General features: G+C 41.0%; 6 protein-coding genes and 2 long non-coding RNA genes across 8 annotated transcripts; 6 read left to right on the top strand and 2 right to left on the bottom strand.

Moving 5' to 3' along the window:
• The first annotated feature begins 16 nt into the window (after window positions 1-16).
• LOC145705318 (RING-type E3 ubiquitin-protein ligase PPIL2-like) lies at window positions 17-1,915 on the top strand. Its single transcript, XM_081782779.1, has 6 exons — window positions 17-184; window positions 228-1,084; window positions 1,128-1,225; window positions 1,266-1,356; window positions 1,430-1,603; window positions 1,643-1,915. Exons 1-6 carry the CDS (start codon window positions 40-42, stop codon window positions 1,844-1,846), a joined length of 1,569 nt encoding a protein of 522 aa, XP_081638905.1. The 5' UTR covers window positions 17-39; the 3' UTR covers window positions 1,847-1,915.
• Window positions 1,916-1,952: 37 nt separating this feature from the next.
• Window positions 1,953-2,821, top strand: LOC145705385 (cilia- and flagella-associated protein 299-like). The gene is made up of 3 exons (XM_081782851.1): window positions 1,953-2,365; window positions 2,412-2,531; window positions 2,578-2,821. The coding sequence occupies exons 1-3, from the start codon at window positions 1,961-1,963 to the stop codon at window positions 2,749-2,751; spliced, it is 699 nt and encodes a 232-aa protein (XP_081638977.1). The 5' UTR covers window positions 1,953-1,960; the 3' UTR covers window positions 2,752-2,821.
• A 34-nt stretch (window positions 2,822-2,855) lies between these two features.
• LOC145705395 (zinc finger protein 706-like) lies at window positions 2,856-3,434 on the top strand. The gene is made up of 2 exons (XM_081782862.1): window positions 2,856-2,982; window positions 3,062-3,434. Exons 1-2 carry the CDS (start codon window positions 2,857-2,859, stop codon window positions 3,176-3,178), a joined length of 243 nt encoding a protein of 80 aa, XP_081638988.1. The 5' UTR covers window position 2,856; the 3' UTR covers window positions 3,179-3,434.
• Window positions 3,435-4,216: 782 nt separating this feature from the next.
• LOC145705298 (kinesin-like protein KIF2A) lies at window positions 4,217-8,491 on the top strand. The gene is made up of 10 exons (XM_081782757.1): window positions 4,217-4,369; window positions 4,414-4,649; window positions 6,055-6,330; window positions 6,374-6,707; window positions 6,750-6,985; window positions 7,032-7,398; window positions 7,442-7,542; window positions 7,583-7,754; window positions 7,799-7,994; window positions 8,036-8,491. Exons 1-10 carry the CDS (start codon window positions 4,331-4,333, stop codon window positions 8,158-8,160), a joined length of 2,082 nt encoding a protein of 693 aa, XP_081638883.1. The 5' UTR covers window positions 4,217-4,330; the 3' UTR covers window positions 8,161-8,491.
• A 276-nt stretch (window positions 8,492-8,767) lies between these two features.
• LOC145710853 (uncharacterized) lies at window positions 8,768-9,903 on the bottom strand. Its single transcript, XM_081788558.1, has 3 exons — window positions 9,797-9,903; window positions 9,270-9,755; window positions 8,768-9,224 (listed from the first exon to the last, which is right to left on the bottom strand). Exons 1-3 carry the CDS (start codon window positions 9,876-9,878, stop codon window positions 8,827-8,829), a joined length of 966 nt encoding a protein of 321 aa, XP_081644684.1. The 5' UTR covers window positions 9,879-9,903; the 3' UTR covers window positions 8,768-8,826.
• Window positions 9,904-10,069: 166 nt separating this feature from the next.
• On the bottom strand, window positions 10,070-10,890 carry LOC145711187 (uncharacterized). The gene is made up of 2 exons (XR_014135129.1): window positions 10,342-10,890; window positions 10,070-10,302 (listed from the first exon to the last, which is right to left on the bottom strand). It is a non-coding gene; the product is annotated as an uncharacterized LOC145711187 (long non-coding RNA).
• Window positions 10,891-14,992: 4,102 nt separating this feature from the next.
• Window positions 14,993-15,693, top strand: LOC145711076 (uncharacterized). The gene is made up of 3 exons (XR_014135117.1): window positions 14,993-15,339; window positions 15,378-15,547; window positions 15,588-15,693. It is a non-coding gene; the product is annotated as an uncharacterized LOC145711076 (long non-coding RNA).
• A 184-nt stretch (window positions 15,694-15,877) lies between these two features.
• LOC145706610 (uncharacterized) lies at window positions 15,878-17,397 on the top strand. The gene is made up of 6 exons (XM_081784035.1): window positions 15,878-16,045; window positions 16,087-16,170; window positions 16,212-16,504; window positions 16,547-16,956; window positions 16,994-17,108; window positions 17,175-17,397. The coding sequence occupies exons 1-6, from the start codon at window positions 15,880-15,882 to the stop codon at window positions 17,373-17,375; spliced, it is 1,269 nt and encodes a 422-aa protein (XP_081640161.1). The 5' UTR covers window positions 15,878-15,879; the 3' UTR covers window positions 17,376-17,397.
• The last annotated feature ends 367 nt before the right edge of the window (window positions 17,398-17,764 follow it).

The following is a 17,764-nucleotide window of genomic DNA, read 5'->3' as shown; positions in this document are numbered from 1 at the left end:
GAAAGGCTTTTCTTGGTAATACTGGCGTATTTCTAGAGTATGGGTTTCAAAAAACATCGGCACTCGAAGGACAAGCTATACATCCGGTCCACCGAGTGGGAGCATGAATTCGGAGGTTATAAAAAGAAGCATGATCCGAGGCAGTTTAAGCGATTGCCGTACTATTCCTGTTGCATCTCATTAGGTAGTGATATTATGGATGAGTACTGGTTAACAGGATCATTTAGCACCTTTTGATAACCCAATGTGTGACGCTGAAGGGCGCTGCTTCGAGCTGCTCAACATTGTTCCCTGGCTCAAGCAATACGGAATCAATCCAGTCACAGGGAAGAAAATGAAGGCTGGCGACTTGATCAAAATGACTTGGTTCAAAAACGCGGAGAAAAAGTACCACTGCCCTGTCCTCTTTCGTGAGTTCTCCGACAACTCTCACATCGTCGTAAACATGGCCACTGGAAATGTCTATTCCATGGAGGCGATTGAACAACTTTGCTTCAAGCCGAAAAACTTCAAAGATCTGATAAACGACAAGCCATTTAAAAGATCTGACATTGTGACCGTTCAAGATCCAGTCTATTTAGACAAGTTTAACATCACGAGCTTCCATCATCTGAAAAATGGGCTCAAGCTCAACGAGACAGACGACAAGAAGACCGTCAGAAAAGCAAACCAAGAAACAAAAGATGTCATGAAAGAGCTCCGCGAATCGAAGATCCTCGAAGGGAAAGGAGCTGGATTGCTCCGAGATTCGAAGGAAATAAAAACGCATAATGATCAGTCGAAAAGATTGGATAAATACAGCGCTGCACACTTCACCACTGGCAAGATGGGCATGTCACTGACTAGTACCTGCATGATGCCAATTACAGACACGGAGCTGGCGCTAAAAGACGATCGAGCCGTCATATATCAGTTTGTCAAGAAAAATGCATACGTTCAAATCAAAACGACACTAGGAGATCTAAACATTGAGATTCACGCTAAACACGTGCCAAAAACTGCTGAAAACTTCATCAAGCTCTGTCAAAAAGGCTACTACAACGGTACGATTTTCCATCGGAACATCAGAAGCTTCATCATTCAGGTAACTTTCGTATTGATTTTTGAAATCTCATGTTGAAATAAAGGGTGGAGACCCAACAGGTGTTGGCGACGGAGGAGAGTCAATATGGGGAGGCAAGTTCGAAGACGAGTTTAAACTCGGCCATCTTATGCACAACAAGAGGTTTGTTCAATATTCGATAATCCGCTGACGCACTTTTCAGGGGTATTGTTTCCATGGCAAACTCGGGTCCAAACACGAACGGGAGCCAGTTTTTCATTACTTATGCACAATGTCCGCATCTGGATGGAAAGGTAGGCATTTTTCGCGCTCTGACCTTGGTTCGCCGCGGCTTTTTGAATCAAGACAATCAAAAATCGGTTCTAGCATACGGTTTTCGGCCGACTTGTTGGTGGAAATGATTCTTTGAGAACAATGGAATTGGCAAAAACGGATAAGAAAACTGATCGCCCAGCTGAGGATATAAAAATTCTATCGACAGAAGTCTTTGAAGATCCTTTCCCAGAAGCAGAGAAACTTCTCCAAGCTGCGCGTGATAAGGTTTAGTTGTGTTTCTAAAACAACCTAACATCAACCTAGGATGATGCGGAAAAAGAAGCACTTTCTGGCAAGAAACAAGTAGTTCCGAAAGAGACTCTCAAAACGTACTCTTCCGGCGTAGGCAAATATATCAACAGGAACAAGTTGAAACGAGTAAATGAGGATACGTCAGCTGGTGGAGCGACATCCTCGAAAAAAGCGCCGAAAAGCTCAAACAATCTTTCTGATTTTGGAGATTGGTAGCCTTTTCCAATTTTCTTACCTTTCCCCTGTGTACAAACTTGATCTAGATCAAATTTCTGTCAACTGCCCTATAAATTTATCTGTCTTTTGATTGTTCTTGATTTAGACACAAAAATGGCTGAGGAAGATATCTCAAACTTAGAGATCGTGATGGCGCACGAGACCTACGAGGATTTCCTCGATTCCCTCGTTACCAAGAAAGACATGTTTTACCTCGAGGACGAAGAGGTTGCCAGACAATTGGTCGAGCTGGGCTATGGCTCCGCAGGAGAAGTCATGAAAAGAAGTGACTTTGAAGCGAAGAAGGCGGCGGCTGAGCTCGCTCGTATAGCTAAACGAAACAATGCTGGCGGTATGTGTCATTATGGGCACGAACTGAACGATCCGTTTCTCAAGGCTCTTGCAGATCGAGAAGAAGCAAACAGACATTTGAAAATGACATCGATCATTTTTATCAGAACGAAGAATACGAGGGGACAAGAAATCTCCGGATACATTGACTATGCTCATCGCTTGAAGGTGAGTCGATCTGATAGTTCGCCAAAGTAAAGCTATATTTTGGTAGACAGACGAGTTCCAGCAGATCTTTGCAGGCAAAAAGCGTATGATTCCGCGAAATACTGATCTCAGCTTCTTCAACTGGGACACCCAGCATTGTCAAATTAACGCCAGTCCATACTACGACGTAAGAAAACATCCAAACGAACGGTATAAAATTATTCCTTATTTAGGTTGACTCCGAACACGTCGGTGGACTACTCTTCAAATCAAAGCTCGATCGAAAACAAATCAACGTGGATCCAAAAAGCTCATCTCCTGGCGATAACACAACGCGGCTAAGAATTAAGTCCAAGTTTTATGAAGAAGTCGTCTTTTACGATCACATAACTCGTGGAAAAGCTTAAATACGCCTCTGGTTTCCCACGTCTCTTTCTTTGAAGCTCTTAATTTTTATATGCATAATATATATTTTTTATAAAAAAACAAATCTCATCCTTTTCTGCTTCAGAATGGCTCGAGGACAGCAGAAGATCCAGTCCCAGCAAAAGAACGCCGAAAGACAGGCCAAACTCAAGAAGCAAAAAGGAAGTGACCAAAAGGCTGCTGCTGCGAAAGCTCTCAAATTCCTCTGCGCCGTAAATCCAATTATATAAAATATCTCGTATGACTTGTATATCTTTCTATTTGGCGTCTCTTACTTACGTATTTTTGAAGGTGTGCAAGACCCAGATGGGCGACCCAAAGACATACAAGCAGCATTTTGAGTCGAAACACTCGAAGTTGCCAATTCCAGCAGACTTGGCCCAGTGCATCGCCGAAGGCAAATGCTAGATCTCCTTCTCGAGGCGCAATTTACTTATGCTATGAGTATACTAGAACATCCTCTCGCGACGGAAATCGTTCTCGTCGACCACTATACCAACTCCTGTACCATCTTTTGTAGTCTGCCCAAAATGAGACGGCTTAAAATCATCTTTCCTCACAATAACTTTCTGTGCCTCTGATTTTGTGATTATCCCGGTGTTAGAATTTTCAAATCTCAATCAGATTCGGTCTACTGGTCTCTGTAAAAGAATCTCAAAAAGAATATCTTTGTTTTTAATCGCCATTCATTTTAGAACAAATCTGGGATGAGCTGGACTGAGGCCGAAAACGCCAAGTTCTTCGAATTGTTAGAAAAGCATCCCGCCGAGGTGCCCGCACAGAATCGCTGGCGAAAGATCGCCAACGATCTTGGCACAAAAACCGACATTCAAGTCGCTAGCAAGGCGCAAAAGATGTTCAAAAAGTTGAAAAGTCGAAAACGAAAGATCCCCGGCGCACAGGAGCGCGGGAAAAAGTTGAAACTGCGCGAGAGTGCCCGCAAACCGGATGAATTTATCAAGAAACGGGCGACAAGTGCCGCAGAGAGGGAACATGACATCAGAGAGCGGATCAGAGCACTTGAGCAGATGAAAGAAAGACTTTTATCCCTAGGTAAGGATTGAAAGAAAAACATTTGAAAGTCACGATCAAACAATCTCTTTCGCTCGTTATTTCCTAGTAAAGATCTTCATATGAAGTTATCATACGTAAATCATCAGTAATGATCTGACTTGTCTTTGACGAGTTTTCTAGAGTATCAAAAGCAAATATTTAACTTCGTATTTTCCTATTTAGGAGACTCGTCGCCATTCTTCACGTGCAACGTCTGCGAATTAGAGATGAAATCAGATATAAAATACGTTTGCCTGGACTGTCCCGCAGAATTCTGTTACCCTTGCCACGCGCACATCTCGCGCGATCTCTCCTTGCACTCGCACCAACCCGCTCCAGGTGCACAATCTGATGTCCAACCGTTTCAGCGCCTCGTGCGTCTCGAGTCCAACCAAAATGCTGTTGCCAATAACTCATTTCAAAATATTGACGTGATAAAATAGAGACTTTTTTTGGATATTAACAAGATTTCTTTTTAGACTTTTTGTGAGTATCGGTTGATTCGAGATGACGACAGACTTTGGCGGAGTGAAAAAAGATGTGAGCGTAAGTGCTAGAAACACTTGATTTCGTGCTAAAATATTCTTCAGATTTTGATCGAGCGATCGAATGGAACACAGCACCAAGCTCTGGTGACTACCATCGAGCAGCCCAACACGGTCAACTGCGAATGGTTTGAGCAAGACGACATCAAGGGCAAAGGCGTGAGCTTGAACATGGTCTTCAAGCTCAACCCGCACTTGATGCCGAAAAACTTCAAGCCTCAAAATCTCAAGTCAGAGGCCGACAACATGAGCCGAAAATCTGTGATGATCACATCTGGAAGGTACGACAGTCGTAACGACACTAAGATGAATTTCAATAAGAATTTTTGGGCCAAAAATTTTTTTTCTGTGGCAACTACATATTTTGAAAGCCCGTAAAAAGTTACGCCGATTCCCGAAATTCTAGGGTGAGATGACGTCATTATGACGTCATCAGCCTCATTTTAAAAATTTTCAGAATCCACGCTTTTTGAAGGGGTTCCCCCTTAGAAATTTTATTTTTCTCGACGGAATCTTGTTCTTGATCGAATAAGGAAGGTTGCAACGCAAAAAATTTTTCGAACCAACCGGTTTAGACCGCGGTAAATCGCGGTTTGTCCAGTTTTTAGCCCCAAAACCACACATATTATATATCAATCGACGCAGAATTTAATTATCTTTTCAAAAAAAAGCTAACCACGGTTAACCAGGCCTGAACCAACCGGTTAAACCACAAATAATGAGAAAAACGCAAAAAATTCAAAAAATTGGCGAAAAAAACGCCAAATTCTAGAAAATAATTATTTTCTCTAGAATTGTGGGGGACTGTGAGTTCTTTGCAGCCGCCGCCGCGATCGTCGCACATTGGGCAGATGATCTTCTGGTAGAATTGGCGCGCGTTCCAGACGTACACTTCTCCGCGCTCGCATTTTAGTTAGGGCATGCGTTCTGAATATTGCGTTATGTCCAATGACTTATGTGTTAGTTTGGGTAGGAACAAGTTGGTTGAAGTACTATTTTACCTTTCTTTCGTTGTTTCTCGGCGTCACGTTCCTCCTGGTCGTCTTCTGTCTTGACCAAAATCTCTTGAATATTTTGAACGAGGGCTCCTCCGTCTTGATTTCTTGCTTCATGCTGGCGGGACTTGGCAGCGAGGTCGACTGCGAACGCTGTGGTGGAGGAAATGAGTTGGATATAATCTAAAGTCTCTGTCAGGGACTCCCTGATGTATTGTTTTTAGGTGAGTTTTACCTGTGTCCATTTTTGAGGAGTGCTGTTAGTTGTTTTGATTTTGATGTTGACTGATTTATCATTATTTCAAAAGAAAATTAAATTCTGCGTCGATTGATATATAAAATGCGTGGTTTTGGGGCTAAAAACTGGAAAAACCGCGATTTACCGCGGTCGAAACCGGTCGGTTCGGAAAATTTTTAGGTTGCAACCTTCCTTATTTGATGAAGAACAAGATTCCGTCGAGATAAAAAAAATTTTTAAGGGGGAACCCTCTCAAAAAGCGTGGATTCTGAAAATTTTTCAAATGAGGCTGATGACGTCATAATGACGTCATCGAGCGCTAGAATTTGGGTAATCGGCACAGTTTTTCCTGGGCTTTCAGAATATGTGTTAACCTCAGAAAAAAATTTTTCGCCCCAAAAATTCTTATTGAATTTCATCCTAATATGATATAAAAATTAACAACACTTTAAGTCGCCTAAAGAAGGAGAACAAAATTCCCCTCGCGGTGCGCAGGGCCGAGCCATCATCTCGGTCTGAAAGCCGACTCCCAACAGCGAAATCGACGTCGTTATCGAAAAATCGCAGGACAGAGCTAATCACAAAGAAGGAGCCAACGGTGCGAAATATTGACAAGATAGAGAGCGAGCGGATTGAGCGAAGAGAGAATCAGGCGAAAATGAGATATCAGCGCGATCAGATTAAGGCCAAGCACGATATCAACGATGCACAGTGGGAATTCGCTGAAATGTAAGTTTGAATACCAAATTTTGTTGAAAACAATCGTTCTTAGGATCGAAGACTGGCGCGATGAGAACCCTTCCCGACCTCCTCATCACAAGCGAATGGAGCACAAGATCAATGTGTGCGTGCGAAAACGACCTCTGAATAAGAAGGAGACGAAGAACAAAGAGACCGACGTCGTCACTCGCTCCGGAGACCTTCTTTACGTCCACCAGCCGATGACCAAAGTCGACTTGACCAAGTACCTGGAAAATATGCCTTTCCGATTCGACTATGTCTTCGATCTTGAAGATGACAACAGGAAGGTATACGAGTACACTGCGAAACCACTGGTCGAGTCAATCTTCAGGGGCTCGCGCGCTACTTGCTTCGCATATGGACAGGTACTCTTCCATGTCTCCAACATCCTCTTACTTGATTCTTAGACGGGAAGTGGCAAAACCCACACGATGGGTGGCGAGTTCAGCGGGAAGAATCAAAACTGCAGTAATGGAATATACGCATTCGCTGCAGAAGATGTCTTCAAAAAATTGCGCCAGCCGATGTACCAACATCTCAAGCTCACTGTCTCCTTCTTTGAGATTTACGCGAATAAGGTCTTCGACTTGCTGAACGGATCTCAAAGACTGCGCATCTTAGAAGACAAACAGGGCAAAATCAGGTAAGATTATTAATATTATGCATGTATCTAATGGTATCTTCTTCAGAGTTGTCGGGCTCGTTGACCAAGTTGTCGAGACTGTCGATGATGTCATAAACGTTCTCCGCGAAGGTTCTCGCTGCAGAACATCTGGCCAGACGTCTGCGAACTCAAACTCGTCCAGAAGCCACGCAGTCTTTCAATTGTCACTCCTTACGCCGGGACGAAAGGCTCACGAGGAGCGAACGCACGGCATGTTCTCGCTCATTGATCTCGCTGGTAACGAGCGTGGAGCTGATACGATGAGCTCTGACCGTATAACTCGTCAGGAAGGAGCGGATATCAATAAGTCGCTTCTTGCGCTCAAAGAGTGCATTCGAGCCATGGGAAAAGATGCTCTTCACGTCCCTTTCAGAGGCTCTACTTTGACAAAAGTATAATTAATTATTGAAAAGCTAAATGATCTTTCTTGCTTAGGTCTTGCGAGATAGCTTTATCGGCGAGGACAGCAAGACTTGCATGATTGCCACTCTGAGCCCCGGCTTCAGCAGCTGCGAAAACACGATTAATACACTCAGGTAATGCATTCTCCGATTTACCCCTTTTTACTCAAAATAGGTACGCTGACCGAGTGAAAGGCCTCTCCGTCAACGAGAAGCGCGATCTTGAAGACCTGATGGAAGAGATCACTCTGGAAGAGAACACAGAAGAAGACTCGTGTCTCGACATGCTCGCCACTCAGAACGCGGATCAATTCACTCCACAAATGTTGGCGATCACTAAAGCTCAGGTACTTGCCCCTCCTTTTCCTTGTTTTTAAACTGTTATCTTCAGGATGAGCAGCAAACAGCTGAAGACAATGCCATGACTGCTATCAACGAGTCCACGCCTGCTTTCTTGGATGCTCTCTCCAAATGGCAAGAATATTGGGAGAGTGTCGCCAGCGACAAAAACGCGGACGTCCAAGAGATTCTCCGAGAGTGCGAAACAGACTTCGATAATCTCGAAGCAGCCATTAAGAACATGAGAAGTAAGATAAATAATTGCTTGCTTATTTAACGAAAATTCAAGAGCTCGCTAAAGTCGCTTTCGAGAAGGCGGAAAATGTCGATGCCGTCCTAGCCGGAAATAACGAGCCAAAACCCGCTCAGAAAAGTTCAAAACCACGAGGAGGCATCAATCGACGGCTCAAGTAACTTCTTACTTCGCCCCATTCCTCCCATTTTTATATAATTATTATTAGTTCACATTCCAGTTTTTTTCACAAAGTAACACTATCAAAGTAAATCACCTTAGGTACGTTCTCCCCTCATCCCCTTTTTTACTAGTAGTTCACGTTGCAAATATTCGCTCCCCATGTTTACACTGTAGGATTCCTGTTTAACTTCACCCGTTTTTAAAATTCAGTAACAGTACAAGATTAGTTTATAGCCCGATCAAAATGCTTGTTGACTAACTTGTTGTACCCCTCACTGCCCTCGTTCACATTCCATTTTGATCACAAAATAAAAGATATATTTTTACTCACTTTTCAGTCTTTTCTTAGCAAAAGAAATGGCCAGTTGTCTATTGTCTTTCTTGCAGGTTCGAGTTCAAACAATCAGGTCAGCGTGCATGCCAAACTCCGGAAGTATGCAAGAAAGTTTCATTGTTAAAAAACGAGTCCGATTATAATCGGTTTATTGCTCGCGGTGTCTGAATCCCCCGCGGAAAATCGCCGCGTTACTGCATAAATTTCATTTATGAGAATCTTTGAAGTAAGGAAACAAACCAAAGGTTGATAATATTAGTGTATTTCAAATATATGAGAAAGCAGGTTATTTAATGTGATTAAAAAGGCAGTTGCAGAAAGAATCAGTGCTTTACTTTGGCACGTAATCGTTGAGGTTGAATCCATCAATGGGATTTTTTCCATATATTCGATTTCTATAACTCGCAGAATTCATGCCACATCCGCGCACACCAATGATCATGACATCATATGTGTTTCCTGCTGCCTTCTCAGTGTCCAGGAAACTTTCTGGATCCTTGGTGACCATATCAGCCAAGACGGTTGTCATCAACGAAGATATCATCAGGGAGCTCACCTTGTCCGTCAGAGAACGCTCGTCGAATGATCCAGCATTTCTTTTGATGAAGTGACAGAAGTTGTCACATGGGTTGTTTTTGTCAAGAGGGGCGGCGACCATTTTGATATTCGCTGCTCTTTCCTTTAAGAAAGAAGAGGAACGCTTATAAAAATCGTTCTGCAGTTCGCGGCCTTAAATTTTAAGATAATATTATGAATTCAAGCGAAAAAACATACTTTTGAAAAGGATACCGATGGATTTTAGAGAATGAATCATTGTGTTCTGTACGTTCTTCACTTTTTTCTTGGCCTGATTTGATGTTGAAGGCTCATTCGGTTGAGCAATTTCTACGTTATTGTCACCACCAACAGAAGACTCGGCTCTTCTTTTGGTAACTTTTTTCTTAGTTGACTTGATGTTCGCTCGTTTGAGAACATTATCAAGCTTAAAATTCGCCATCTTCATGGAGTTGATACGATACGTTTCTTGATTGACGAGAAAATCAAAAATGACTTTCTTTGACTCTTCCTCGCCAACTTTCTCCGTGAGTTCCTTGAAACAGCTTGACAGTAAGTTATCAATCGCCGAGCTCGATGGAATATTTGATATCTTCACCCACTCTGCTTGCTCGTCCTCAACATCCATGTTGACAGTCATCTTTGCTTTCTCACGCTTTAGCTGGGTTCTCGCAGCTTCCAAAAAAACGTCCTCATGCAATTGCTCTAATTGAAATTAAGAATCGTTCTCAGTATCGCAAACTTACTCCGAAATAACAGACTTATTGATGACAAAGACTCTTGCTCGTCATCAGATTCTTTCCGTCCAGATCTTCGAGTCGGTTTCATTTGCCTTGATTTTTCTCGATAAATTTCTAGCGTAAACCGAGGAATGTGACAGTAAACAAAAATGCATAGCCCTCATATTATCTAGAACGACTGTTGTCATGTTCACTAGAGATCTCTGGTCATGTTTGAAATTAACCTGCCATTATAAATCTCCAAGAAGCTAATTTCAGACGGGTTAGTATGTTCAATAATGTATTTAACTGTACAAAAAGCTCGAAAAAGAGTTATTAGGTGATAAATGGAGAAGTTTTCTGAATGTTGACTTGGTTTTCGACGATGTCGTAGTTGTGATCTTTGATTGGAATCGTCGGAGCTTTCCGGAAGAAGATTTTATTAGAAATGACTCGCCAGAATGCGCAAATTAGAAAACTGACAAAACTTGCTGCGCATAATGCAGCCAAAGCAGGGAGGAACCAAGAATATTCTAAAAATAGGTAGAGAGTATTATTTGGAAGTGATTTACCTTCATAAATATCCATTTTATCGCTCCTCTACTTCTTCGATATCGTTTATTTTCTTACTTTACTAAGATGCCGTATTTGTTTTTGTGCTCTCGTCTTGGTCTACGGAGCATAACCGAAATTGAGAGGCGCTTTTATTGCGATATTATGAGGGGAGCTGTTATCTCTTGGCTTCGGCTTTTTGGCCTCACGCTCTAATGGCAATAGTAAGTCTCTTCGATCGATCCGCCTGTCACATTATTTTTGTTTTCTGTTTATTATTTATACTATTATTTAACAAAGTTCATCTGTATATAAAATGGAGGCATTGAAGTATTGACGCTATATAAGTCCGGTCTAAGCACATCTGCGGCGCAGGAAATCGACTCTTCTGAAAAGTCCATCAACTCTTCGTCTTAATTTTTTTTTCGAAAAATGATCTTGGTAATTCAAGCTTTTGAAATCGAAGAAAATTTCCTCAGATGATGAAATCTGGAGCAGGAAGCAACGGTTTCATCTTCCAGCGCTGATGCGGCTTAAATTTTGGTTGAGTAAATTTTCTAATTAACGGAATGGGAGAAGTCTCTAATTGTGGCATCTGAAAAATTCTTAGCCAAGGCATGCAATACATGGTTGGAAAGAGCAGAAAAAACTGAACAAAACTGCACTTTTAGATTTTTTGATTATGGAAAAAATTATTCTAGAGACGATTTTCTCTAAATTTTCCCAAAATTGGAAAGCGATTTTCGCTAAAATTTTTCATTAAGCCCTAGAAACTGACTTCAGAAATGAAATCAGCGTAGTCAAATCTACTGGATTGGAAGTTTTCAGCTGTTCATCTCAATGATAAGCTCTTATCGAAATTGCGGGAAAGGAAGAAAATCGCCGCTTACGGGCGGAGGAGAGGGCGCTCGGGAGCACGCGCGATCGAAGACATATTTCCCCTGGAAGACTTGAAACTTTTGCAAAAAAAATCAAGATATGCATTTATTTGTTGTATATTGCCTATGAAAAAAACGTTTACAGTCGGAGCTCAAGATTTCGACATTTTCGACGAATCCGAAAACACGAAAATCAAAGCTAATGCCCGCTTTTCGCATTCCCGCACCGGAAGAACATGTATCTGATTGACACTTTTTCCAGGGCTTGATGAAGGGGATAAAAATTAGAAATCTGATTTTTATGGGAGCGTTTCTATAGCGGAAATCCTTTTAAAAAAAGAAACTGATTTGCGCTGAGCTAAGCAAGACTTTCTCAAAAAAATTGAGCTGAGCTGGGGCATATTTGAAAATTTTTAAGCTGAGCTGAGCTAGCCTTCTTCAGAAAAATTGAGCTGAGTTGAGGTGAGCTGAACCTATCCTCAAAACAGCTAAGAAGCGCAAAATTATGCATAAATACTTCTAGATTGGCGGGTTAATCAAAACCATAAGAAAGAAAAAAGCAAATATAATATGAATTTTTATAACCATGGGTGTGGGTGGGGTTGGGGCCGTCAAGCCCCTTAAATTTAAAAATCAAGGAACGGGGCTGAAACGGCCCGAAGGGCCGTCAAGCCCTTAAATTTAAAAATCAAGGAACGGGGCTGAAACGGCCCGAACTGATCAACCTGTATAATCCATTTCCGGGGTCAAAATTTTATAATTCCGAAATTTGATTTTTCAAAAAAAGCTGACGGGGGGGTCCTTAATCCATGCTTATATTGATAAAATTGATTTTTAATATATTTGTTAAAAGTTTTAAAGAAAAAGCATTGATTGTTTTTATTAAAAAAAAACGGTGCGGCGCCATATTTGGCGCCTCTTGGCCGGTACCCGAAGAAAATGATTTTTGACCGGCTGATGAATGAAAATAGCATTCTCGGGACCAAATTATGACCCCCTTCTTTCTAGTGCTTATCTGAAAGCCGATGATCTGAGGAGTCGAATGATATGTTATTTAGGGTCTGAGTCATAGATAATGACGTCATTTTGGTCGAAATAAGGGCCTTATGGGGAAAACCTATGTAGTGGCATAACTTTTTATTGAACATATAAAAGTATATTGATTTTGGGCTCATTCGTAAGAGGAACTTGAGATCTAGGTCGGGAGCCATAAACCGCGTTGAACCGGCCGGTTTCAAAATTTTGACCACGTGGTTGACCGGGTGGTTGACCGCGATTTTCCTCTCCCGACCTAGATCTCGAGCTGCTCTTTCGAATGAGCCTAAGATCAATATACTTTTATATGTTCAATAAAAAGTTATGGCACTACATAGGTTTTCCCCATAAGGGCCTTATTTCGAGCAAAATGACGTCATTTTTTATGACTTAACCCTAAGTAACATACCATTCGACTCCTAAGATCATGGGCTTTCAGATAAGCACTAGAAAGAAGGGGGTCATGATTTGGTCCCGAGAATGCCATTTTCATTCATCCGGCTAGGGTTAATAGTCTATTAATAATATCTATTAATAAAAGATATCATAAAGAAAAAATCAGTTAAAGAATATAAATATTATATAAAAGTTATCATAAAGTAATTTAAAAGGCCACTAGAAAAGAACAAGCTCTTCGAAGAGAAAGAAGTTTTTTGATGCTTCCCTTGTGTGTCCTCCGCTGGCGCTGCAGCGCGCGAGCGCCGCCCTACCGGCGAATTTGAGTTTTTTCTTTCTTTTCCCGCGATTTCGATAAGAGCTTATCATTGAGATGAACAGCTGAAAACTTCCAATCCAGTAGATTTGACTACGCTGATTTCATTTCTGAAGTCAGTTTTTAGAGCTTAATGAAAAATTTTAGCGAAAATCGCTTTCCAATTTTGGGAAAATTTAGAGAAAATCGTCTCTAGAATAATTTTTTTCCATTATCAAAAAAAATCTAAAAGTGCAGTTTTGTTCAGTTTTTTCTGCTCTTTCCAACCATGTATTGCATGCCTTGGCTAAGAATTTTTCAGATGCCACAATTAGAGACTTCTCCCAATATGCTAAAATAAGTAGCATGAAATCGAAAGTTGTTTAGAAAACTTGGATTGACCGGATCCGCATTAGGGTCAATTAAAATCAAACTCTTATTAATGAAGCTCATCAATTACGGCCGCTTCTTTTAGAGATAAGTTTTCCCAGCCATTCCTGAAATGATACAGGTTTTCCTCTTGGAAACCGTCTTATAGGCCGTCGCCTTGGCCTTTGCCATCTGTCTGATCCTCGTCACATGATCCAGTACTGCCGATCGAATGACAGCTTGCATCGGATCGTAATCTTTAATAAAATATTTTCCCTTACCCGAACTACTTTCCCGTCTCTTTCGGATCTTTTTGGATCTTCTGTTCGCGCATCGACCAGTGGAGACTCTCCAACTTAGATCGTTGAATATTTTTGATACTCGGTAGATGAAGTGTTTCTTTTTCGACTGTCTTCAATGATTGTTTAGGTATATGCATTAAAACGAATCTTACCTGCAAGATAAATCTTCTTCGAGCCAGTTTTTGCAGAAGAAGTTCGCATCTTCGAGGGTAGCGAATGTTTCAATTATAGAAGCAAACAATAAATTACTAAAAAATCATCAACCCTTTCCTGTAAGTTTACTTAGTTCCTGTTTATTCTCGCCAATAACAGTCGATATTCCGATCATCTGCCAAACCGCGTTAATTCTCATCCCCCTTTTTTCTTGTTTCTCTGATTTGCAATAAAAAATGTCGAAGACGTCAGACTGCGCTGGTTTAAAAAGCTGGCGACCGCGGGAGGAGTTGTTTAGGATGATCAATTAGTAACGTCGATTCAGCTCCACCACCACACTGACAGACTTCAAGGTCATCATCACTTTTCCGGATATTAGAGGTGCTGCATGTGTGATATACCGACCGAGATACCGCAATGTGAACCCCTGGAAGAGGTTTCAATGTTGGTTTTTAGAAAAATTCCTAACCCAGGATGTCTTTCGTCTACTGATTGAAATCAATGTCCCTTTTCGATAAAAGTCGGGACTTCAAAAATGCATTATAAAATCCGTAGATACAGTCAGGTCCTGCAATTGCGCGGTTTTATTTTTCGGGATTTTCGCCTAAAACCACGTAATTGCAAGCCGTCAATTTTTTTGAAAATAGGACAAATTTATTGATCTTTTTCGCCTCTTTTCTGCGTAATATATAGATGCATGCTGAAATCTTACGTTATTTTTATTTCTTTGTCTCTAGAAAAGTAAAAAATTGGTTGCATATTCAATAACTGTTCTTATTTGGCATTTTACTATCAAAAGAAGCACTTTACGAAAATGCAAAAAAATTCGAGATTTTCGCCAAAAACCGCGCAATTGCAGTTCGCGCAATTGCAAGACCTGACTGTACATGGTTTGATATCTTGGCGTGTTCCGTCTTTGGATCGATCTGTTTGAGATAAAGAGGCCGAGTTGGCCGACTCTAAAATGAATCAAATCAGTTCCTTACGGAAAAACTAAAATGATACGAAACCTGTTTCACCTGCCCACTTTACTTTGATAAGTAATAAAGAATGAAACAAATGTTTTCCTGTTCTTACAAGTAACTATCAAACATTAGAGTTATGTAATTTATATTAATTTTAAAAAATCCTTCAGCCATAGTTTCTTTTGTTCCCTTCTAAATCCTCTAAATCATGTTTATTTCTTATCTTTGCGTCGCCGATGTTCTCCCTGTCATATAACCGCCAATTGCAACGCGTTTTTAGATTCTTTCGTCTTTGTCAAATCTTTTCATTTTTGCCAAAAATGAGGAATCAAGAACTGATTGACACTCGGTTGCAAGAGTTGGAAAAACACTTTTCCATCATTTACCTTAGAGAACTTTTGAATTTCAGCGTTTGGTCCTAAATCTTGCGAATTGACGGATCTATCAGCAGGAGTGCAGAAGCAGCATTCTTATTTCAAGGGAGTAGAAAAAATCGTCTTCAAATGCAAGGATGGGAAGCCAGCGAACGTGAATATCCTCGATTGCGTTGATGGCAAGCTTTACAAAGGCAAGAAGAACAGAAAGAATGGCATCGTTTTTCCAGCGAATACTCTCATTACTTGCGGTAAGATGACTTGATTGAGCAAAATTTCAGTATTTCAGGTGCCCAAGCAGAATCAAAAGAAACAGGAGACGTCTGCGACGAAAACGATGCATTCGACAGCTATTTCAAACGCAAAGACATGACTTACATCCGCACCAAGGGTCGAGAAAGAACTGAAAATGGCTTGGAGCTAAAAATCGACTGTCTCAAAACTGGAGCTTCCCTCAAAGTAAGAAACGACGATTGAACTTATTCACAATAAATTATAGCTTGTCTGCACGACTTCAAAGAAAGGAGCTAAGAAAATCAGCATTCTAGGGCCAAAAGGAGACAAGAAGAAATTCAAACTCTGTTAAAAAAATAAAATAAAAAAGCTTACTTGTCAATCATTTATTCATTATTTCGCATAAATATTTGCCCAACATTCCCATGATAGCAGAATAAAGCTAGAGCTGGGAAGATAGAATTGAGTTCTTATCAACTGCTTACGTTCTTATGACGGTATAATCGCAAATATAAGCGCGAGAAGGGTTGAATTCTCGAGCCAGAATAAAACAAAATATGTTTTTCTCAAAGGAATCAATATCTTTGATACTTTTTGCAGCATTTCTAGGGCTTTTGGCAAGTGTTGCCAATGCTCAACCCAATCAAATAAACCCTCAAGCCACCAATATATTTGGTTTTGGGATGCCACCATCCACAAAGACAGAGAATAATGCACCTAAAGGTAAAACTGTACTAACACTACTTTCCTAACCGAATTATCAGCGGATTCAAATGAATTATCAACAGAAAAACCTGCGTCTTCCGGTGGCGGACTGACAAGTTTTCTTGACTCGCTTGGAGCTAAAAGTAAGCCTTATGATTTCGTTGTTTAAAACTATTTTGAAAAGGTGTTGTACCGGACAACACAAAAATAAAATCAGTAGCAACAAACGCACCTACTACAGCTCGGCCGTGGACAGCGCCGGTAAGCCGTAATTCGAAAGTGACAACAACGAAGAGTACGGTCTTACAAAACGGGTTTATGTTTGGGGTGAAAAATTCGCAAACTACTACGGCGAAAACGATAGGTTTTGGACCAACAAAGCCCTCGTTTGGGAACTTCGGAGCAACGACGACGAAGTCAATCGTAAATTTTGGAGTGACTAAAGGTCCTTCAATTTTTGGCTCGCAAACGACCAAAGTATGCCTTGCTACAATCTAAACTTTTTAAAACGAGCAATAGAAAACATTTGGCGGCAAATCGTTCGGCTTTGGTAACTCTTTCGGTGCAGCAACAACGAAGAAAACGAATCTCTTCGGATCTTCAGGGATCGGCGGAGCTAAGAACTCATGGACTGTCTCAAAAACTACTGCTGCACCATCAATTCCAAACGTCATCAAAAAGAATCAACCGCGTTCCCTCTTAGAATCCAACGATGAAGCTGATCAAGCTGTGCACATCGCAACAGCAGATCCAGACAAAGCTGATAGTTTTAAAGATCAGACTTTGAAGGACGACTTATCCATTAAAAAAGATGATATCAAGACTGTCCTGAAGGAGTTTAAGAAAAATGCAGCCGATGATATCTTCTTCCGGTACCTGGCGAGGCTCGTGATTGACAACTACGACGATGATTTTGACTTTTACTACAGGTTGATTAAAGTTGATTCATCGAATAATATTTTTCAGGGAAATCGACGCTATCAGCTGTAAAAGCATCAATTTCTACAACATCGTTGTCGCGTACATTACCGACGATACCGAACTCCAGGCCAAGATCAATAGCTGTTCTACCAATCACGAGGTAAAATGAAGCCGCGCCCGATCAAATTCTATTTTTCATAATTTGCTCGAGTCATCTTCATTTTAGCACTTGAATTACAACCAGCTGACATTCAAGGCGATCTACTTTGCGTTTCACTGTTGGAACATCTTGTGCTTTTGTGGGACCTTCTGGATCTTCCAATACGTGTTCATCAAACCGCTTGAGGAAATGATCAGCGTTGGTGGAATGAGCTCAAGTCCGAAGAAACCGAACAGAGCCTTCAAACTGAATTCTTACCTGTATTAACAGTTCAATAAAACAATCCAAGAATTCAGCATCATCATCATTTTTGGAATCCAAGGAAAGTGGGAGCGATAGAAAAAGACAACACTGTCTCAGAGTCTGGGACGCCGGGGAGCACGCTTCAGCGTTTTTCTGATCAGGATGGATAAGTTGTTGATTTCGCATTGAACTCATGTGCTAGTCAGGTCGGTTTGAGACATTCTTGTATCTTGAACTTTAGCATCGGCTCAAATTGAAGTCGGTAGTGCAACATCCTGATGGGATATTTCAATACGACTTGAGAAATGATGATTTTCTAATTTATGATTAGTCCTCGTCTAAAGCTAAGACTCTGAGACTCAGACTCTGAGCAATAAAATAATGATGAAAGTCTAATAATAAAATATTTAATC

The sequence above is a fragment of the Oikopleura dioica genome, chromosome 1, assembly GCF_907165135.1.
Source record: "Oikopleura dioica chromosome 1, OKI2018_I68_1.0, whole genome shotgun sequence".
NCBI classification, from domain to species: Eukaryota; Metazoa; Chordata; class Appendicularia; order Copelata; family Oikopleuridae; genus Oikopleura; species Oikopleura dioica.
This window is presented reverse-complemented; position numbering and strand designations above follow the sequence as displayed.